Raw genomic sequence first — 22,541 nt, 5'->3', positions numbered from 1 at the left:
GACTAAAGCGCCCAAAAGAATATAAATAAATAAATAATTTGGAGAAAATAAGAAAAAGGAGAGAGAAACTAGAGAGAGAGAGAGAGAGAAGAAAAAAGGCAGGAAAAAAAGAAAAGCTATACTCCTACACTGCACACATAGCATCAATCACTCTTCTTCGCTACACAAAGATTTTTTTCATATACAAATTCCTCTGCAACAAAAAAGCGAACCCATATCGTCAAAATCCCCCCTTTTATTTTCTCTTTGCTGCAGCAATTTTTGAACGGAGAAAAATAAAAATAATAAATTAAAATTAAAGCTCAAGTTTTTATTTCTTTCTCGCGATTTTTATTTCTTACCCATGAATGGAAATGCATGGTTTTCAATTCTGCAGAGGTATGTATTTTTTTGAATTTTTACTTGCCGCTTCTGATTTTTCGGTGCCTTCTGTTTGTTTTTTGTTTTGTTTTGTTTTGGGTGTTTGTTTTATGTTTCTAATTTATTGGTTTTTTTTTTAATTTATTTATTATTATAATAATAATGTTCTTGTCCACTGTGTGTTTATTTATGTAATTTTGTCCATTGTATAAGATAGTGCATTTTTGAATGGTGTAAAGAGAAAGTGAAATTGGATTAATTGCACTTTTTGTAACATTATTGAAGATGGAGGATTTAATTTAAGCTTTTGTTTTTGAGGAGAGAGTTCACAAATCACAATTGAGTTGTTGCCTTTTTTCGAGTTTCGAACGATTTTTTCCGGTGATCATAGCACATTAATTTATGGTGGTATTTGCTGAATTTGTTAGTTTCTTGCTTTGTTGTTTGAATATTAGTGAAATGCTGTATTATTTTCTTTAATTAGTGTCGAAAGAGAGAAAAAAACCCGATTCTAAAACCGTATTTCGTGTCGTTCCTTTGCAGGATAACCTCGTAAAAAGAGAAGATACTTGTGTAATGAATTAATGATACATAGTGACCGAACATGGAAAGGCGATTACCGTTTCCTCCTAAGGCAACAAAGAACCACCCGACTTTATCGAGAGACGATATTCGAAATCCACCTACATTCAAACCCCCTCAAGAATTCGATTTACGACCCCCTTCACTAGCGTGGAAAGGTAAAACCTTTCTGCAAGAGGACGAAGATGAAGACGAAGAAGAACTAATGACCGACGTTCTTTCATTCAAGATCGGTCAAGATTCTTTCGAAGAAAACGGGTCCACTTCATTTCACGGAGTGAGTCACCCACCGGAACCTATAGATACAGACACGATGAAACCCGTTTACGTACCGATCGCCCACAATAAAAACGAGGTCGGAATCAAAACCCTAACCAAGAACGGCCCGTTTCTCAAAAGCCCGTTATCCCTCTCACCTTCCGATACCGTAACCGAAGAGGCGAACATGCAAGATTCGGACGAAAAAGAATGCGTGTGGGACACTTCGTTGCCACCGAGTCCACTCAGTAGCATAGATAGTGTAAGCGTCGCAAGAACTATGAGCATAGCTAATAGCTACGCAAGCAGCACTTACCGAAGCGATGGTTTAACGACGAGCGACGGGATGCTTAGTATGACGAAAGGGAATATTCTCGGAGATTCCCTCGAGAGTACGAAAACCAGCCATAGTCGAGCGAGTGATAGTAGCGGACTCAGCGACGACAGTAATTGGAGTAATAATACGGGGAGTGCGAATAAGCCTCATAAGGGAAACGATCCTAGGTGGAAGGCTATAATTGGTGTTCGAGCGAGGGAGGGTATTTTGGGCATGAGCCATTTTAAGCTGCTTAGGAGACTTGGGTGTGGAGATATAGGGAGTGTGTATCTATCGGAGCTGAGTTCGACTCGGTGTTTTTTTGCGATGAAGGTTATGGATAAGGCTTCGCTTGCTAGTAGGAATAAGTTGAATAGGGCTCAAACGGAACGGGAAATATTGCAGCTTTTGGATCACCCGTTTTTGCCGACTTTGTACACTCATTTCGAGACGGATCGGTTTTGTTGTTTGGTTATGGAGTATTGTCCGGGTGGAGATCTTCATACTTTGAGGCAGAGACAACCCGGGAAACATTTTTCGGAATATGCTGCGAGGTATATTCTCACTCTTTCTCTTTTATGGAGCACATTCGAAAAAATTCCGTTCCAAAAAAAAAATCGGAAAATTCGGATATCTGAGTTTTGGAATTGGAATGAAAAAGCCTGTCTAAAAAATAAAAATTTTGGATCGGAATTTTTCCTTTTTTAATATGAAATATATAATAACATTGATATGATAAGTGTAATTTTTCGGAAATTAAAATCGAATCAGAAATCGGAATCTATTATATATTCTGAATTCGGTCAAAAAAGAAAAATAGAAATCGGAACTTTCGAAATTCAATATGAAAACTATTGTTCCAAGATCCAAAATATTCGCATTGGAAACGTGTAATTCGGTTCGAAAGGATCTTTTGATTCTCTTCCTTTAAGAGCATTAAATGGCTATTTTCAATTATGTTTCGTCTGCATCTCGAAAAAAACGTTCTTGATCATTCGCAGTTTCCCGGCATAAAGTATCAGATTGCTTACCAAAACTACTCTTCTGACGTGTCTTAACGATTTGTCTCGTTTAAATAAAAACAGATTTTACGCAGCGGAAGTTCTACTAGCACTCGAGTACCTCCACATGCTAGGAGTGGTCTACCGTGACCTAAAACCCGAAAACGTCCTTGTACGCGACGACGGCCACATCATGCTTTCCGATTTCGACCTCTCCCTCCGATGCACAGTCTCTCCAACCCTAATCCGAACCTCCGCACCAAACTCCGGATCTGGATCCTCCTTCTGCATGGCAGCGGGCCCCACTTCCTCCGCATGCATGAAGCCCTCGTGCTTCCTCCCCCGCCTCATCTTCCCCCAAAAGAACAAGAAAAAGTCGAGGAGCGAAACGGTAATTTCGCCCGGAGCCCTACCGGAGCTTCTGGCGGAGCCCACCTCGGCTAGGTCGATGTCTTTCGTCGGGACCCACGAGTATTTGGCGCCGGAGATTATTAAAGGGGAGGGGCATGGGAGCGCGGTGGATTGGTGGACGTTCGGGATTTTTTTGTACGAGTTGCTTTACGGGAAGACGCCGTTTAAGGGGGCGGAGAATCGGAAGACGTTGTTCAATGTGGTGGGGGAGCAGCTGAGATTCCCTGATTCTCCGGCGACTAGCTACGCGAGCAGGGATCTTATTAGGGGGTTGCTTGTGAAGGAGCCACAGAATAGGCTGGGGGTGAAGAGGGGGGCGACCGAGTTGAAACAGCACGCGTTTTTCGAGGGGGTGAATTGGGCTTTGATTAGGTGTAGTACGCCGCCGGAGGTGCCGAGGCCGGTGGAGATGGAATTTCCGGCAAAGTTTCCGGCGAAGGTGGAGGAGGTGGTCGGTGGTGGTGGCGGCAAGAGGGTGGTGGGGACAGAGATGAAATCTGGGGGGAAGTTTCTTGACTTTGAGTTCTTTTAGGCTGGTAGGAGAATTTGGTATTCTTGTCTTTTTTTTCTTTTTCTTTTTCTTATTTAATATTTAAATCAGTTTTATTAGTTGATGGTAATTGAATTTGTATGTCCCAATTTGAGGATACTTGATATTTAGTAACTGTATTTCAACCATAATTTGAAAATTGGGACAAATATTAAGATCTACTGTTAAATTTCTACAAATTAATTAATACAGTTGGAAATAGTAAAATTCTTTTAATTTAACAAAATAGTAAATTATTAAACTACTAATTTAATACGTTTTTTAATCAAGTAGGAATCAAAAGAAATTATTATTTAAGCAATGTTATTAATTTATCGAAATTCTGTACATATTACACACACATACACATGTATGTGTGTGTTGATTATATGTGAAATATCATTATCCTCAACTAATTAATGAATCAAGAAATAATATAAATCCAAATTAAACATTCAATATTTATATTTCAAAACAGTTAAATGGCATAAGAGGTGGTGCAAACTGAATCAAGAGCTTCAGTAATCAAAGCAGAGAAGCCGGTGACAGCTTGAAAAACACCCGGCAAGCCCGTCTGTATATTATTCAGCGTCATCGCCCGAGTCACCTCCACCGCCTTTGCGTGCTTCACCATCTCCTCCTCCACCCTCCTCCGCCACGTCACCATCTCCGCCTTCTTCTCTGCCAGCGGGTCCCGCCCGTCCAGAACGGCGGGCCCCACGTCGGGAGGCGGTCCCACGCCGACCATCGAGTAAGATTGATAGTACTTCCTCTCGATATTCCTCAGAGAGGAAGCCCTCTTCTCCAAATCCCTCGCCGCTGATTCAGCCCTTTTTTTAAGTTTAATCTCCTCGGTCTGTTTCGAGGAGATCGAACGGACCACGTTCTCGAAGCTCTTGATCGCCTCAGAGGCGACTGTGTCCGGGACTCGGTCAAGGACGAGCTTCCACTCGTCGAGGAAGGCGAAGACCGACTCGGTTACTTGACTCCTTTCAGTCCGGGTTGACTCGGTCGAGTTGACCGGGACGACGGTCAGTTTGAGCCATCCGTGGAGGGAGCGGATGAAGTCGCGGTGGAACTTGATCGTCCGGCAGAAGCTGGAGTGCCAGGTGGAGACGGCTGATTCGAGGTCGCGGGTCGCCTGTCGGTGGAAATCTGACGTGGATGATGATTTTGTGGTAGGGACCACGAGACCGCGGACTTGCTGAACTACATCGTTTTGGAGATGGTGGAAACGGTTCATTGATCTCCACATGTACATGAAACTGCATTTTTTTGTATTTATCGAGCACTTTTTTTTTAGTATGATGTCATAAATCAAAATAAAATCGTTATTTCTTTAAGATATGAATCAACAAACTTAAAACTTGAAACGAATTCATCGGAAAATCGAAATCCTAAGAGTTTAACAACCACTAATCTAACTAGAAAATCGTAATTTCGAATATAAGAGATTGAATTTCTTACCCGTGACAAAGTTCGACAAGTTGAGGCACAAGATCGGAGTCTCGTAAACCGATAATAGCAAACGAGGTAGTTGAAACAGCTTGTGATGTCACTAACTGTAAAGACTGTAGCCTCTTTATCGATGCCTTTGTCTTGTCCACCTTGGCTTCGTCGTCCCCTCTATACTCTTGACTTTGAAGTGCCGACAATTTTTTCTCGTTCTCGAGTTTAACTCCTTCTCTAGCCTATAATCACCATCACAACACAAATATTAATCGGCACGCAAAAAAAATAGTAGAATTAGGCACTTCTAGAGGTAGAAATCGGACATATTGGATTACAATTAGAACTTTTGTAAAAAAAACCAACTTTTTTCGGAAGTGAAAAACTAATTCCAGTTTTGTTCCAAAAAAAATCGGAAAGCAGAATATCGGAAATTTTTGGGTTGAACTTGACGTAATTCGGAATTTCCATTTTTTTAGCACTATAATATAAAATACATAATAATATTAATACTATAAGTATAATTTTCAAAAAAAACAAAACAAAAATTTCTTGAAATTAAAATCGGATTGGAAATTGGAATCTAATATGTATTCCAATTCCGTTCCCAAACAAAAGTCGGAAAAGTGGAATTGGAACTTTCGGAATTCGGAATGAAAAATAATGTTCCAAAAATGGAAATATTCATATCTGAATCGACGGAATTCGAAAATTCAATTCCAATATACACCCCTAGGATCATCGCGTACTTAAAAATTATATTACTATCCATCACAAAAAGAAAGAATCAAACTGTAAATTAGAAAAAACAACTATAAAATTAATTATAATCCAAAATTAGTACCTTGACTTCTTGATATAATTTATTTTCCCAAGCCAAGATTCGTTCCAAAGTCGAACACAAAGTACCCTTCGTATCACCGGATTGTTCGAGCCGGTATTTAACCGCCAACGGAGGCTTCGAAGTCCAGCTTGAACTCAAGTTACTCAACATTCCACTTGAATGATATATCGTCTCTGTAAATTCCGAAAAAAAAAATTAATTTTTTTAAATATAATCATTTCGAAAACTTAGCTTCATTAAATAATTTGAATTCCTCTGTTTGCTTGATTCGATTAACCGAAGAATAACAACACTTACTTCTCGATTGCATGAAGCTCCACACACACACACACACACACACACACACACACACACACATGTTTCAAACAGATACACTCTCTAAGACTGAATTATTTGCTGAAAAACCAAACTTCTTGATTTCGATAACCGAACAATAAACGAGACTTACTTCTCAATTGCTTGAAGCTCCGATCCAGCTGAGCGGGGCCCGCCTCGAGAATCTCGGAAACCTGATCTCCGGCCGAAGCAGCCTTATCAAAATACTCACTCAGTGCCCCAACAATTTCCTGTAAATCTCGATGCCTAACGACAATTCTACTTTCCGAATTCACCCCTTCGCTATTCCCGTTCCCCCAATTAACAGAAGATTTCCCATCTTCATCCTCCTCAGACGAAAGCTTCTCCGATATACTCGAGAACTTGGCGTTCGAATTCACATTCGTCTTCGCATTCCCATCGTTTTTTACCGATCCGAAAACATCGGACCTTGTCGTAAAATCAGATCTCGACCTCAAATCACCTTCTTCGTCACTCGAGCTGCTTGTGCTCGTGTAGTTATCATGGTCTCCCCATTCACTGCACTCTACTTCCTCTCTCTCAGCTTCTTCTTCTTCTTCTGAACTTCCCCATTTCTTCGAATTTTCTGCTTTTCTCATGAGTGCTGCTGGTTTGGGGGTTTGATTTTTCGCGTGATTGTTGCCTGAATAACGTGAGTTTGACGAGTAATTGGACGCCACGTCATCGAATTGCTTATCATCGTCGTCATCGGAATTGGGATTTTCGGGTCGGGTTTCGGATTTGTGGAAGAATTCGGAGTCTGGGGGTGAAGGGGGAGGGTAGAAATTATCCCAATTCCACACTGAAGAAGAAGAAGTTTGAGAAGGTGTGCTTGAGTAGGTTGAATTCGCTCTTGTGTTGTATGTGAAATTAAGGTTTGGCGGAGGGGAGGAAGAGAAGCTGGAGTCGGAGAGTATGTGGGGGAGTTTAATTGGTTTTCTCCGGCGCGGCGGCGGCGGCGGGGGTTTGTGGTAGGAGGAGGTGGTGGACATCGGCGGCGGCGGGGGAGGTGGGCGGACGGAGGGGGAAGGAGAGGGGTGGTAATTAGGGTTGTGGTGATGGGAGGGCGGGGGTTTGGTGGCGGGGGTGGGGGTGCGGAGGAGGACGGCGGGGGTGTGATCGGAGACGGGGAGGGGTTCGCCGGAGGCGAATGCGACTAGGGCGGAGCCGGTGAGGCGGAGGGATGTGCAGTAGTCGAAGTGGGCGGCGGCGAGGTGGTGGCGAGCGTAAACAGCCTCCTTCATGAGGTGGCGCCGCTCCCTGCACCGCTGCACCGTGTCGTCGTTGTCCAGCTTCGACACCGTACAACCCATCTCTCTCTCTCTCTCTTTCTCTCTCTAGAAGTTTTGGAGGGAAAATTGATCAAATAAAAAGGGTAAGGTGGCGGAGGAAGAAGAAGAAGGTGAGAGACTGAAAGTACTATTTATTTTCACACAGTTCACACACTAATTTTCACTTGCTTTCTCCTCTTCTTAAAGAAAATCATTTAAAAAAAATCTTTTTTCTTTTATTGAAATTTGATTTAATAAAAAATATAATAATGTTTTGATTTTGTGGGAATTTTTAAAATTAATGATGATTATAGCTATAATGAGTGATTAGGTTTTGTATAATTGCAACAAGGATTGTCTTTTAAGAATTAGGGTTACAGAAAAAAAATAAAAATTATCGAGTACTCCCTCCGTCTTAAAATATGTGTCGTCCAAGATTTTACGAATATTAAATGTGACCGGATTTTAGAAACTACCTCATTTGTCCCATATTATTTGTCTTTTAAAAAAATTTATTGTCCTACATTATTTGTCATTTTACCCTTTATCACTTTTAATTAATTATTTGGTACACAATTCATGTGGATGGTATTTTAGTGATTTTCTATATTTTTTATTATAATCTATACACATTAATTAATTTTCTTGATACGTGCGCAGCAACACAAAATATGAAAATCCAAAAAAGTAATGGAAGTTTTTGGCAATAAATTTGCATATCGTTTCTACAAAATCAACAAAGTAAATTATTGAGAGCTCCAAGGAGAAGAAGAAAGAATTGCATGTAAGTTGTGGTGGGGACCCTTTTGGTATTTATATTCTGTATCTTCTTATCAACTCCTTCGCGCCTTTTTTGACATCTCGAAAAAAGGAGGTATATTCAAAGCAATGTGGTCAAAAGATGTTTCATTTTTGTTGGGGAATAAATTCTCTTGATAAATTAATAATTTTGCTTAAATAATAATTTATTTTTGTCTCGAATCAGTGACAATCTGTTAAATTATTAATTCAATAATTTAATATTATACTTAATTAATCAAATTTTGCTAATTTCAACTGTAGTTTTATTCGAATTGTCTTGCAGTACAAACTAGATAAATACCGATATTACATTTTCTTGGTTGTAAATATTTATTTCGAACATATATAGACTGTATTTTCTTATAATTCTAATAAGTAAAAGACCGTTCATTCCCAAAATTTAGGCGATCGAAATTTGAAGATACATACTATAATAAATATTTCAACTTAAACTCAAAGATATCAACTTGACAAGATTTAAGTTTATTCTTTTGAGACCAAAGCTTACTAGGATTAGATGTTTCATATTACTCCTATCAAGGCATGGAAATGAATTAATTTTCTTACCCTTTTCCCCTTTTTGAGCATATTTTGAGCATCTAGGTGGCCTATTAATTAACACACACACACACACACACACACACACACACACACACACACACACACACACACACATATATATATATATATATATATATCAATTTCAACCATAGAGCCCACAAAAATTACACTTCATATTCCAATATGACTTTGTTGAGTGGATTCATACTTTTTTATTGGGACAAAGAAAGTAAAGACAACATAGGGGAGGTGAAAGTAAAAGGTTTGAAGTTTGTGAAAGGAATTTTCTTTCTAACCCACACTTGTGTTGGACCCCAACTATCAAGATCACCCTTTTATTTCCACATTTTTATCATTTTATTTTATTTTTTTACTTTTATTTTTGGATTATATTTAAGGGTAAATTACACCTACACCCCTGAGGTATAATAAAATAACCTTAAGGTCCTTTTGGTATTGATAATTACAGCCACACCCCTGGAACAATTACCAAAACCAAAATTTCATGTCCTAGGGACAGATATGCATTACACAAAATAATAAGGATTTAACAAATATTAGGAGAGTCATATCACCCCCTAGCTCTATGTTGTCTCCACCACTGCATGAAACTAATAGTCTGCTAAAACCATAACGGAATAACTTATCCAATGCATTATTCCGTTAGGTTTTCTTACAATGTTTCAGGGGTGATTGTAATTAACAATACTACAAAGACCTTAAAATTATTTTAGCATACCTTAAAGTTTTCTTACTAGTGACATTGATCAGCCGGAAAACTTTGAATCAAAACGAAGTATGTGACAAAGAAATATGTTATTCAACACCATGTGGATAAAATTTCACAATTAACATGTTCTTGAATTTCGAATATCCAAAATGACATGCATTCTCGAAATTATTTCTCATACCTGAAATAATAACTGATAAAAATTGCTTGCGATGATGCAAAATTAATCACCCCCATCTAACAATTGTACGATCAATATCAGTACATATTACACAAGAGTAACACAATGACAATAAATAGGGAAAATAAGGAAACAGAGGGAAATGCAATTTAGGAAGAAATCACCCTCGTATAGTTGTTGCAGAAGGGGACGAACCTGTCACATGCTCCTCGTTTGGAAAACCGAATTTCTCGAATATACCCTGAAAGTATTAAAATAATTCAATTACTAAATAGTATGCGCAAATCATTAGGTAAGGAATTTATATATCTCTCAGAGACGAGGGCATACCGATGCATCGTTGATTGCACAGACCACACAGTAATGCTCCTGGAAAAGAAATAATTTCAGAATTATCAAAATGATTAAAAGATAATAGCGGTATGGAATAAATATATGATTTAGATCGATAAAATCCAAGAATTTCGTGGTCAGAAGAAATTGAATACATGCCCATCGAGCTACACTGACATGGTGAAGTGTACATGCAATTTACGAGAGAAGCAATTTTGCAAAGTTTCAGATAAATGCTGAGGAAAAGAGCATGTCGTGGCTCGTAATAGCTAATTTAATCAAGTATAAAAACAACTAGGTCCGTCTAAAAAATCGGACTAAAATACTTGAATTTATATAAGACAACCAAACAAACCTTCGATAGCTTTACGACCAAAAGTTGTGATCACATTTTAAAGATTTGAATACTATACGGAGGTGATAAAAATTTGTAAAAAAAGCAAATGTGCAACCAATAAGGATCTACGAGTGATTAAATTAATTGAATCAAATTATACGATGCCTCCTTGAGACACCAAAAAACTCCTTATCTTTAGGTTATAAGAACACCCATTAAAACATGCTTTTAGATTACAGTGGTATCGAGGATTTACAGTCCAGATATTTAATTATAAATATTCTCACGAAACATCTAATATTAGTGGATAGCATAACCTTGCAGCAGTATATATTTAAAACACACAATTTTCTAAGGAATTCATATTTGTCATAGGAGAAAAAGTATTATTTGGATGTACTTGCCTGCATCATGTACCACTCTTCGAACTCATCGAACAGTTCGAGCCGTTCAATCCTATTCAACGTTAGAAGATAAGAATGATTAAAAATGTTCATTCAGCATCCCAAAAAGGTTGAAGGGATAAAAAGGAGCAAAAGTATGTAAATAGATTTGGAAAAAAGAATAAACTCTTTAAGACTAATAATACAAGGGCACCTTCAAAGCTAGAAAAAACAAAAGGAGAAAGGGTATGAATCTTTCACATGTATTGGAAACTCTCAGACAGTTATACTAACTTCCTTTAGTAATCTAAAACTTTCAGACAATCAATCAAACTCCGAGGGTAGCATGTAATTAGGACAAAACACAAGAGTTGATCACAAGCACATGCATGAATATATGATTATTGTCAAATTAATGAAGCAGACACTTGTAAAAAACCATTAACATTTCAATCTAGGGTAAGCTTTTAATCATCAGGCACTTCTGCTGTATAATTGCACAATCAATGTAAATATTCTTGTCAGATTAAAAAATAAATATACCTGCGCCTTTCTTGGGCTTCGATGAAAGTACTGTAAACTTTCAGCATGTCCCACGCAACAGCTCTCTACAAGACAACCCAAGTTATTTATTTGACAAGTCATTTCAAAAATCGGTATGTCAAGTAACAACATAAATAAGCAATGTGATTTAACCAAATTTTCATAATTAAGACCAAAATCGAAGTTTTTACAGTTTTGCAAAATAAATCCGAAAACCAACCTATTCAAATTGCTTTGAGGTTTAAATTATAATTTACTCTTATAGTGCATTCCGTGTTACATTTCTAACAAAGTAAACCGTATAGAGTCAAATCTAAATGTAATTCAGTTGGATAATATGCAAAAACAAGATAGACATTGTTTTCTTGTATTATCATGACCGGTGGGTTTATGAGAGAATACCTGCCATCCTTGATCAAGAAAAAGTCTTTCCTTCGCATGTAAAGTAGGTGTATCATAGATGCCCAATAGTGCACATCCCCGACTCTAAAATGAAAATAATTTTAATTAACCTTCATGATAAATGTTACTCGCATAATACCTTATTACATAATTATTGCAATTTTTTTTCAAGAGAGGGATACAACCATCAACATCTCTTGGGGAACTAGTCTGCAAGAGTATGAGATTGCAAAATTTCACCATAATATAAATCACGAAGGAAGATGCTCGATGTTTTAAAAACTTAATCTATTTAAAATTGCTATTATGATGCCATTAATAAAATATCATGCACACTTCTCTCCACACCATACAGCACAGGTCATTGCATCCTCCTTTTTCATTCCAATGTGAAATATTTGTTATTTACATCTATTATTTGAAAGGAATTTTCTCTTTCTGCTCTGCAAATCTTTTTCTTACACTTGCAAGATGAAGTAATGAAAAGATTTACCAGCACAGGTTTGGAACTATATTGCAAGAGTAGTGTTGAAAATTGATGCTCACGATGAAAACACTAAATCCTCACTGACAGAATACCAATTTCCAATTTCCAATCATCTATCTGACTCTGATTCTATACGAAAGGTAACGAGAATATGGAGATAATGCAACAATACCTCCAGATTCCTTATCATCTGTTGTCCAAAAGCATCGTCTGGATGAATCTGTGGGGAGAACAAATGTATTATCAGGCCACTGCAGAGCAACTAAGTCAAGTAATGAAAGAAGCAAGGAAAAAGATACCAAACTTGGAGAACAAAACAGACAAAATTAGATAAGAAACTGATAAACATCGTGTTATATTCAAAATTACGATACTAAATGTTCCATAACCTGTTCGTATAAGAAAAATATAGCTGTCGAAAATGTCCTAGAAGCCCATCCGACTATCGCACGGCTTGAATCTGGATCTAAGTATATAAGAACACATTCTGCAATTATAAAAGTAGGCAAACTGATAATAGCATTAGAAAAGGATAGCAGAATCCATTCCAATGAGGGGATATGAGGAGAATAAACATGGGAATACAAGAGAAAGAAAAGCTACACAGATAGGAGAAAGCATGCGAGTTTTTTGGGTAATTATAAATAGACGTACGACAGAATTACTCAGAAGTCTCTGTTTTCAACATCCAATCTTGCTCCTCATAAACACTACAATGATTTATGGTTGTATTCTTGTAATTCTTGAATCCACATTGTGAATGACATATGTGTCAGAACTCCATGACAAGGGCACACACACACAGAGACTTGATGAATATATGAATGGACCGAACATGGAACGAGAGGGGAAATATGAATATAATAACCAGCGCTCATTAATCAAATAAACATAAATGCAACCTCCTTAAAAGTTAAGAACGCTGCAAGAGAATAACACCTAACAACCCATTTTAGACTTTGGAGTACAATGGAACCAACAATAAGTTGCAATAGTTTCTAGCTACAAATTTCGTAATATACAAAAAGTAATTTCATCACATAATTATTGAAATAAACTTAAGAGAAAAATACGAAAGAGAGACTACAAGGTTTAAATGATTACAATAAAGTATAATTATTATGCTGTTGAAGACAAAATAAATATCCACATTTCCTCAGGTGGTTCAGGCAGCATGTGGCTAATGTAGTAAATGAAATTAAGTAACCAAAACAATTACACATACCTTGGATCAATATTAGCAAGAGAAATTAGATCGTCAAGTTTTTCTATTTCGCGCAGGTCAACAGGGATGAGTTTGTAGTGGTCGCCAAGTACTTCCCCTTTCTCTGAGCATAATTAGGGTGTCAGTTATCGAGATAAATATACTTCATAATATCATTTAGTGTAGAAATAAACTATTATTTCCAATGTCAATGTTCAGTCGAGTAAAAATGTAAATAGCACCACACTCTTAAGGCATAAATAATACTAGGAACCATACATTTCAATCCTAGAGGCGTTGAAAGTGGTTGTACAAAGAAAATTCCTACAATTTGTTGACAATGGTGTCCTTTCTTCTTCTAACATATCTTTTCATGAGAAACCAATGGCATAATTTAATTTTCTGAGATTCATTTCGAAGCTAATCAGTTTTTCAAGGTCAGAATCTGGGATCAGAACCCAATTATTCTTACCAGTAGAGATCGATGCGGATTCACCGACTCTGGCCCTCAACTGATTAGAGCTTTCAATGAGAGAAGTTTTCTTACTCGTCACCTAATAAACAGGAGAACCAAGTTATGAGATGGGAAAGCTGCCAGATAAAACTAGAACCCGAAAGTTTCAATAGATTCAACTTTATCTACTTAATAGATAAAGTTGAAAGCAGAAGTAAAGTGGTCAAACTTAATAAATTATTTGAATAATTTGTTTCCCCGTATGTCTACACGAAAAGAAAATCATGGGTAGATTGAGATGGAGGGGAAACATTTATGACAGCACAGAATCTATACCTCTTTGAAATCTAATTCCACGTAAAGATAAGGCGCTTTCCCTTCATCCTGGAAAAAAAAACAGTTCACATGAAGGCCTGTAACTCGTAGGCGTATTAAAAACAAGAAGCATAGAGCCAGATACACAACCTCAATAGCATTGCAAAAACTAACGCAAAATGAACAGTGAAAAGTAACACATATACACAATGCAAGGATCTGCCAAAACCCGCTATACAGCAAGAAATAAATAATATCTCACATGAAAAATCAAGCACCTGTAATTGAAAAAACGTAGTATCAAAGCCAGCCCCAAGGGACAGTATTTGCTTCTTATTGCTTTTCTCATCCCCATTTATATCACAGTCAAGAAACTCGTAAAGAAGCTTCCTAAGCGCCGCATACCGAGCAAAATATCCTTTATTTAAATATGCAAAAAACACATTAGGAAAATGAAAGGAACCATCCATATCAGAATAAATTTGAAATGCTAGTGAAAGTTTAGGGAGATCTTCGATTCATACCACGGTTTATAATAGGGGATCTCCTTACAGGCCTTTTAACGAACAAATGAACATAGTCATCTTTCATGTATCCCTTTTTCACGCAAGACCTTTTTACAGCAAAATGGATAGCATTAGAAAGAGTTGTTGCAATCTAAATATTGCCACTTGTGTTAAGATCGGAATTACGTCGGATGAAGTTCTTGAAATTACATAAAGCATGAGCAAGATTGGTATTCATAAACATCATGAGAACACACTGGATTTGAATCCTGCTACTGTTGGAGGTTAAAGGAGGACCCTTTCAAAAATCTAAAATCCTTTCAATTCAAATGAAATATGCAGCTACATTTTGAAATGCTTAGATTTCATAATAACCATTTTTTTCTTTGTATTCTTTTTATTGAAATAAAAACATTTACCTGATGTTATAATTGAAACTTGTGAAAGGGTGATATTTCTCTGTTTGAAATGGACACACATTTACTGGAAATTTAAAAGGAAAACAAGTCACTTACATGCGGCGAAGGGTGTGTATACGGTGAATAACAATAAATACTACGGTGTAAGTTTGCTTTTAAATTTGTTTTACATTTCGAAAATTAAAGAAAAATACAGATCATCAGCAAACTGGTTAAAAACTTAAAATAGAAGCATAATCGAAAGATATCAGGCCCTACACCACATATTGCAAGAAAATATGAAATTCTCACACATTCACAAGTCACGGATGGATGCTCGGACATGTACATTATGCAGTGTTTTAACAACCGGCTTAGACAGTCTTTTACATTTCGCCATTTCTATTAGGTTAATTTCTGAAAACTGCGGCAGATTTAACCAAACCACTTCAATTTTCAGTTAAATTACTTGGATGATATCAAACATTCTTCACAGTATAAAATCAACAAAATTAGGAGGAAAAAAAAAATAATTAAAAGAATCAAACATATTTCATGCTCGCCTTAAACTTTGAACAATCCCCAAAAGCCCCCAAAAGCAGGAAAAAGGTACAACGAGTACTTTTTCAATTTTCCTCCATTTTCCCTCAAATTTCATTTTACCTAGATTTGCCCGTACAATCAGGGTTTGATTATTCTACAAAATATCAGTTTACATCTCAACACAACTAATTTATCGGAGAAGGAAAATAAATGCAGAAAGAGGAATATAGAAAAACCTACAGCTTGCTGGCGGAGGCATCGTCGTTCGTAGCTTGGACCGCCTTTCTGTTGCTTCGCGCATCCGCCGCCGAATTCGCCATCCGATTATTCGCACACAGTAAAAAACACACACAGACGACGATGCAATATGAGAGATGCGAATAATTGAATCACGACTTCAGTCGAAATACTGTAGTAAACAAAGAAAATGGTTACAACGATTTATTTATTGGGCAATTAATTTCAAGTTCTTTAATAATAATAATAATAAATAAATAAATAAATATTATTATTGTTATTATTATGTAGTTCTTATAATATTTATGGCATATTCAATTACATATGTTAGATTAATTTACATTGGATTAACTCGTTACTAACTAACCAATTATTTATGGCGTATTCAATTCCGTACGTGATTTTGACCATTTTATTGTTGATTTTCGTAATTATTTATTTTTAATATTTTTTTTTACTAATTTTGTAACTATATTATCAAAACTGACACGGGTCGTGAAAAAACTTATAGCTTGAACCTCTTTTTAAGAAATGAAGATAGAAATTTGATTTGTTAAATTGATTACTTTTTTTTTTACTTTTAAAATTCGATCTCATGCATCGCATTGGGGAAAAAATGCTAGTAGTTTTCTAATATAACGGTCCTAAACCATCTAAACTGAATATTGGTCGACAAAATTATTCATAAATCAATTACATTTTGAATTTTAGATAACACAAAATATCAAAGTTGTGGTCAATGTTCATCGATTCATTCATATTTTTCTCAACCGACATCCGGATCTTGATGATTCAAATTAAACTATAAAGCTAACTTTAAGAATTACATATTTGTGTTTTGAATTTTATCGAATTCATACTCGAGAACAGTCAAAATCACGTTTGAAATCGAAACAACATTATTAAACTAAAACATATTCGTCCCATCCTTCGCAAGTGAACAACAACATTGAACAGAGAGATTTAATTTTTTTTTAATTTAGATCTTATTAATCGAATATGTTACTAATATATTGACTTAATAGTGGCGGCAACAAACGGGCCTTCAATTTTAATTTAATTTAATTTTATCCAATAAGAACACAAAAAATTGAACCCGGCCCGGTCCGTCAAATTGGGCTTTTAAATTATACAAAATCCGTATAAATACGGCAGTCCCTTCAGAAAAGGGTAAATGTAAACTAAGAAAATCCCTCTTTAATTTTTCAAACCCTAGAGCTTGATCACTAGAACCAGAAGCCGAGATTTTCAATCTCCATTGTTGCTGTTGCTGAGAAGATATACATACGTACATGCGAACAAGAAACTCACGCGCTTAATTCTGTGTAATTTGATTAGTTTATTTTGGTGAAGATCAATTATAATGGATATTGAGGAAAAGCAATCGGAGCACATTGACTTTTTTGTGAAGCAAGCTTCGATTCTCAGTGGTCCGGCGCTCTCAAACGTCGTCGTTCAGGCTACTTCACACCCCTCCCTTTTTGCTTTCTCCGAGATTCTCGCCGTTCCAAACGTCCTTCAGGCATGCCCTTTTTCTCCAATTGTTGTATATATATTTTTTTTAATTTAGTTTTGTTACTGAAGTTTGTAACTTTTTACTTGTGATTATGTTGGTTAATTTAATTTGTGATGTTTTTTTTTTATGCGTTTTGGGTTATATATGTGTTAATTGCAGAATAAGAATGTTGTTTTGGACAAGTGATTTTTGTTGTATTGATTGCAGAGATTGAAACTGAACGGTGGAAAAATCGAACTCATTTTGGAGTTTTAAAATTAGGAATTTATCGAAGCAAATCAGATTATTTAATTTTTAGACGATCTATTGTGATTTCACTATATAATGTGATACTAAAGAGAGATGCCCTTGATATTCTCGATTACCTAAAGTCGTAATTGAAATTGTTAAATGGCTCACCTCGTTTTTTTTTTTTTTTTTTTTTATGAAATATTTATTATTGCTTTTTCTTATAATGTTCTTAATGAATATGTCTTTGTACAGCTTGAAGGAACTGACAGTAGTACATTCCTTGATTTGCTTCGCATGTTTGCACATGGTACATGGAGTGAATACAAGCGTAAGATTCAATTTCCCTATTTTATGTTATTTATTTTACTTCAAATTTCATCATTTATTGAATTGCTCGACATTATTTGTTAGAAAAAAAAATTCTCCTAAGCAATCCACCTTCATATTTTTGGACTTCAACAACTCGTGCCTGGGGTGAAATATTTAGTATACAAACTCCGTCACTGGCAAAATCAGTATTGCATTTTGCTGCACTATTCTCTTAACTAGGAGTTTTAAGTCGGTAATTTATAGTTTTAATCATGATTCATGGGTATGGCACAACAGATACTAATGGGAGGATGTAAACCGAATATATTCAATTTACTCTAGATATTTGACTAGACACTGGTGCAAACTTCTGATAGAGGGGCTTATTGAGGTTTAGGCAATTTTGTGCCAGCTCCATTCTACAGTGCTGTTAGATCCAGCAACGAAGTGACTTGTGCATATCCATTTGTTTCCTTGAGTTTCTTCATGTTTTTTATTGTGTATCCAAACATCTTAGCCCACTGATTTATGCTAGGCAGATATGTATCTTTCTAATATTCAGGCACTTCTCTAACAGTTGTTATACTGCACTTACGAAAAAAGAGAGCCTTCATTTAAATGCTAGCAAAAATATTAGCTGAACCCTTTCATTTATTTGTTTGTACGATGCAAATAAAATATAATGCATATTGCTCCTATAAATGTGTAACTTCTCATGGATTTGAGTTTTCTTATCCTGGATGCATTTTACAGTTTATGTTCCTATGCAGGTGTTGCTAATCGACTTCCACAATTAGTTCCTGATCAAGTCCTCAAGCTGAAACAGCTGACCGTGCTTACTCTGGCTGAGACAGAAAAGGTAGCTTATCATGCATTTTCTGTGTATATGTGATGTGTGTGTACTGCAACATCAGGAAATGTTGAAAACTGTTTGTCCATGTTAAATTACCTGTTCCAGGTGAAACTGTATACCCTTACACTAACTTTGTTATAGTTTTCTTTTTAATTTGGAAGGTGCGATTCGCTTTAATATCTGTTTAAAAAAGTTGCTTGTGAATTGTGAAGATTCTAAAGAATATGGGGAAATAGTTTTTTCCAACTTTCCATCCTAAAACTACTCATTAATGGGTTCAATCATTATATGATCTGTTACTACTGTTTTCCTGACCTTTTTCTTTGGCCCCTATTCTTGCTTGTTAATTATCAAACCTTGCAACTATATTTCGCGTGGGAAAAACCTTCTCTATCTATATATATTGGCCTATACTTTTGCCTAATGCATTATGATTTTTTAGGATGAAATGAAAATTGTCTCTCCATGTTTATTGAGCATTTTGTTTGGCCTTTTGCCCAGATATTGCCATATGATACATTGATGCAAGAGTTGGATGTTTCAAATGTTCGCGAGTTGGAAGATTTTCTCATCAACGACTGCATGTATGTGGTAAGTTTTATAGTTTAAGCCTTTTGTTCCCTGGCAACAATTATTTAACACTTCATATCATTTCACGTATGAGAGGAAGTTGCAGTAGACAACAAAATCTTGTGTGTGTTCATGGGTTCATCCACTTTGTTTTTGTCTTCTTTTACATACCCCCACCCCCTTTGTTCTTATTCCATTCTTGTCAATCCGAATTTCTTTATGCTTCATGTTTAGAACCTAAACTATGCTCTTTATTGAGTATAAAGTTAATGGACACACTATAACTGAACAAAGCGTGTCGATAGTTATGCTGATTACGTTTCTGCTATTGTGGGCAGGGAATAGTCCGAGGAAAGTTGGATCAGTTGCGAAGATGCTTTGAGGTATTACTCTAATGTTCTGGTAACCTAACCGTATATCGGACTTGTAATTTGGTATCTCACGCAAGTGTCAATGGCCTTACAGGTGCAATTTGCAGCAGGGAGGGATCTCAGACCTGGACAACTGGGTAGTATGATTCAAACGCTAGATAATTGGTAACTATTGCTACCTGGCAATTTTTTTTTTTTGTTTTGTTTTTGGTGGTGGGGTGGGGTTATACTAGTGAAGTAAGGTTTCACATTGCTTAGGTTCTTTTTAGTTTGAGTGGCTTAGCATATACGACTTAATAAGTGGATCTCTATCTGGTTGTTGAAGTCTTAATCCCGAGACCTCATTCTCCGTCTTGAATAGTGATGTAATAGAATATACAAGCATGGTTCCAATGCATTGAGTTTTATGGCCTTCTACTTGTTTATACAGAATGAGGTTGTATCTCATTTAGTTTATTTTGATCCTTTATTTCATTTCCCTACCAGTTGTATTGGCATATGTATAACACCTCTTGTATTTGAATCTTGCTTGATAATTTGTCAGGCTGACCACATCGGATAATCTTCTTGTCTCAATGCAAGAGAAGATCAAATGGGCGGATACAATGGGTGAAATGGACAAGAAGCACAGAAAAGAAGTCGATGAAAGAGTCGAAGAAGCAAAAAAGACACTAACTTTGAAGGTAACTGTCACTATGTTCTGTTTCTAATTATATGCTATCAGCCGTTGCATGAAAATATTTCTAGACAGTGAAGGCAATTAAGTTGAAACAGTACATGAAAATATAACTAGATAGTGAAGGCAAATAACTTGAAACAGTACATGCAAATATTTCTAGACAGTGAAGGGAAATAACTTGAGTGTCTATTTGGATTCATGAAATGATACGGTCGAGGTTGTTTGAGCCTATCTTGATTTAACTTGGATGTTATCTATTGCTATCAAACTGATTTTATAAGTTCAAACTCTGCGTCAACTAGTTTTTGTCTCTGCTTGAGCCGCCCACCTGAAGACGTTACTAGACTTTATTTTAAGAATGTTTATATTTCGCAAGTTGTTTAGTTGCCATTTGATTGGATAGCTTTGCTGTATAGTTATCGTCTAAATTATGTTACTTGAACAAGTATGTATGCAAGCTCTGGATATATTGGTCGATGTTCTCTTACTTACGTTGTGGCAGAGATTACCACCTCAAACCAGGCAAACATGGATCCCCGAGGGCATGGAGAGATCTTTTCTGAACTTGGTGGAGTGATGGACTATGACCAAGATCGTAGTCGTTCGAAGAGGTAGCATTTCAGATCCAATTAATCTAGTTTTCTGTTAAATTAGATTACATAATGTTGTTTTTATAAGGTGTATTTTTTTCTTTTTAACATGTTTCCAGCCCTTTAAATCTCCATTATACAACACTCTTTATTCAGTTTATTGAGTAGCATATTCTTATTATAGTAATGGGGACATAATAATAAGAGACGAGGCAGAGGGCTATTAATGCCGATAATTAAGAACATAAAAAAAGCATCTATTAAGTAATATGCCTTACATTGTTGTTTTACTTGAAAAATGTGCAGGAGACGGCATCCCATAGGTTGATGAGATATAACTAAGAGGCAAGGAGGGCAAATTGGTCAAACAACTTTCGGTTTTGGGTTCACGGCGTTGCAATGGAACACAATTGCTGCTCTTGAAGGTCTGTTGATCCCTCTGAATTGGACTAATCAGTCAATTATAGAAATTTGACCCCCCGTTACCTTTTTTTATTTATTTATTACCCCATCATATATTCTTTTTGACTTGATGAGAAACACTTCTAGTTTTGTCATGCGGCTAAAAAAATATGTTGTGAAGATATGCCAACAATAACTTAATGAACCTAAAGAAGTTGCTCCGGTGAACCCTTTATCATTTCATTCTGTGGTATAAGTGCTCGGATGAATGTGCTTCATTATCTTAAATTCAATTATTTATTCGATGTCTTGACTTTCCGTTTCCTCGCGTTCTTGATATTTGTGTCTTCTCTGTGTCTCTTTTGTGATTATTGTGGAGATACGGTGTCTGCTTTAATTATTGCGTGAAGTAGATGATTATGCAAGAGTTTCAATAGACATAGATTAGGTTCAAGCAAATTGAAATAGAAATAAGTATAAATATAATAAGTATAAATACTTCATAATAATATGAAAAGCTCAACGATAGAGTTCGATGAAGCTTTAGTTATTGAAACGAGGTTCTTGAACCATAGATCAAGTCCCAACTTATTTGTTCAGCTATCTATAAATAGTCCTATTATTAATCATCTCATATATAAACTACATCTCCATTCCAATCTTCTTCATACCTCCTCCCGTAATCCCTTCTTAGTTGATCCTGTCATAAAAAACACGAAATATTAAATAAATAAATAAATAAATAAAAACTGCTATAGTTTTTGTGGATGCTGATTAAAAAAACATAGGAAAAAGAAAAAAAACTCACTTGGTACAGTCGACAGTACGAGAGATAGGAATGTCGAGCTGAACGGCACACTTAGTGGGCAGGCTCTGAGCCGCCTCATCCTTTAAGTCGGTGTAGCGGTTAGCGGCAGCTTTGACACAGCCACAACAAGTCCTTTTGTCGGCTGTGGTCGAAGCCATCCCTTTTACCGCTTTTACCCCCGCACAGCAAGCCGGTGATGGGCTGCTGTCGTGCCCGATTAGGTAGTTGATGCACGGCATGAGAGATACGTCCACCTCACCGCATGTAACTGCATGCCCGTGTTGTACAGCCAATTGGAAAACGGCAAGAATTGCGATCACTGCTATAACTCCACCCTTCATTTTTTTTTCTCGGGAAAATGGGATATTTTTCTGATGTGTGGTTTTAATGTGTGATGATGCTGATTGTTTATTGTGGTTCTTGCTTGTGTTTTGGGAACT

At 36.4% G+C, this 22,541-nt stretch overlaps 5 protein-coding genes across 7 annotated transcripts; 2 read left to right on the top strand and 3 right to left on the bottom strand.

Annotated features, from left to right (window-relative positions):
• Positions 1-3,627, top strand: LOC105952462 (Protein kinase superfamily protein). Its single transcript, XM_012976017.2, has 3 exons — positions 1-378; positions 904-2,070; positions 2,602-3,627. Exons 2-3 carry the CDS (start codon positions 965-967, stop codon positions 3,458-3,460), a joined length of 1,965 nt encoding a protein of 654 aa, XP_012831471.2. The 5' UTR covers positions 1-378; positions 904-964; the 3' UTR covers positions 3,461-3,627.
• Positions 3,628-3,847: 220 nt separating this feature from the next.
• Positions 3,848-7,560, bottom strand: LOC105952463 (nitrate regulatory gene2 protein). Its single transcript, XM_012976018.2, has 4 exons — positions 6,199-7,560; positions 5,751-5,923; positions 4,925-5,148; positions 3,848-4,722 (listed from the first exon to the last, which is right to left on the bottom strand). Exons 1-4 carry the CDS (start codon positions 7,397-7,399, stop codon positions 3,936-3,938), a joined length of 2,385 nt encoding a protein of 794 aa, XP_012831472.2. The 5' UTR covers positions 7,400-7,560; the 3' UTR covers positions 3,848-3,935.
• Positions 7,561-9,520: 1,960 nt separating this feature from the next.
• SBI1 (Leucine carboxyl methyltransferase) lies at positions 9,521-15,946 on the bottom strand. 2 transcript variants are annotated; one of them, XM_012976021.2, is made up of 14 exons: positions 15,776-15,946; positions 14,613-14,701; positions 14,367-14,506; positions 14,110-14,157; positions 13,792-13,873; positions 13,341-13,443; positions 12,505-12,625; positions 12,288-12,335; positions 11,629-11,712; positions 11,227-11,291; positions 10,705-10,756; positions 9,961-9,999; positions 9,826-9,871; positions 9,521-9,686 (listed from the first exon to the last, which is right to left on the bottom strand). In XM_012976021.2, exons 1-14 carry the CDS (start codon positions 15,853-15,855, stop codon positions 9,673-9,675), a joined length of 1,011 nt encoding a protein of 336 aa, XP_012831475.1. In that variant the 5' UTR covers positions 15,856-15,946; the 3' UTR covers positions 9,521-9,672. The 2 variants fall into 2 exon arrangements, with proteins under 2 accessions (XP_012831475.1, XP_012831473.1); XM_012976019.2 differs by having other exon boundaries at positions 9,584-9,871; positions 15,776-15,943.
• A 976-nt stretch (positions 15,947-16,922) lies between these two features.
• LOC105952465 (COP9 signalosome complex subunit 7) lies at positions 16,923-21,598 on the top strand. 2 transcript variants are annotated; one of them, XM_012976023.2, is made up of 9 exons: positions 16,923-17,294; positions 17,772-17,847; positions 18,599-18,687; positions 19,183-19,272; positions 19,590-19,634; positions 19,717-19,787; positions 20,167-20,305; positions 20,804-20,912; positions 21,198-21,598. In XM_012976023.2, the coding sequence occupies exons 1-8, from the start codon at positions 17,136-17,138 to the stop codon at positions 20,876-20,878; spliced, it is 744 nt and encodes a 247-aa protein (XP_012831477.1). In that variant the 5' UTR covers positions 16,923-17,135; the 3' UTR covers positions 20,879-20,912; positions 21,198-21,598. The 2 variants fall into 2 exon arrangements, with proteins under 2 accessions (XP_012831477.1, XP_012831476.1); XM_012976022.2 differs by having other exon boundaries at positions 16,926-17,294; positions 20,824-20,912.
• Positions 21,599-21,752: 154 nt separating this feature from the next.
• Positions 21,753-22,541, bottom strand: LOC105952466 (non-specific lipid-transfer protein 1). Its single transcript, XM_012976024.2, has 2 exons — positions 22,102-22,541; positions 21,753-21,993 (listed from the first exon to the last, which is right to left on the bottom strand). Exons 1-2 carry the CDS (start codon positions 22,440-22,442, stop codon positions 21,984-21,986), a joined length of 351 nt encoding a protein of 116 aa, XP_012831478.2. The 5' UTR covers positions 22,443-22,541; the 3' UTR covers positions 21,753-21,983.

Source organism: Erythranthe guttata, chromosome 14, assembly GCF_056151865.1.
Source record: "Erythranthe guttata isolate IM_541 chromosome 14, IM_541, whole genome shotgun sequence".
NCBI classification, from domain to species: Eukaryota; Viridiplantae; Streptophyta; class Magnoliopsida; order Lamiales; family Phrymaceae; genus Erythranthe; species Erythranthe guttata.
This window is presented reverse-complemented; position numbering and strand designations above follow the sequence as displayed.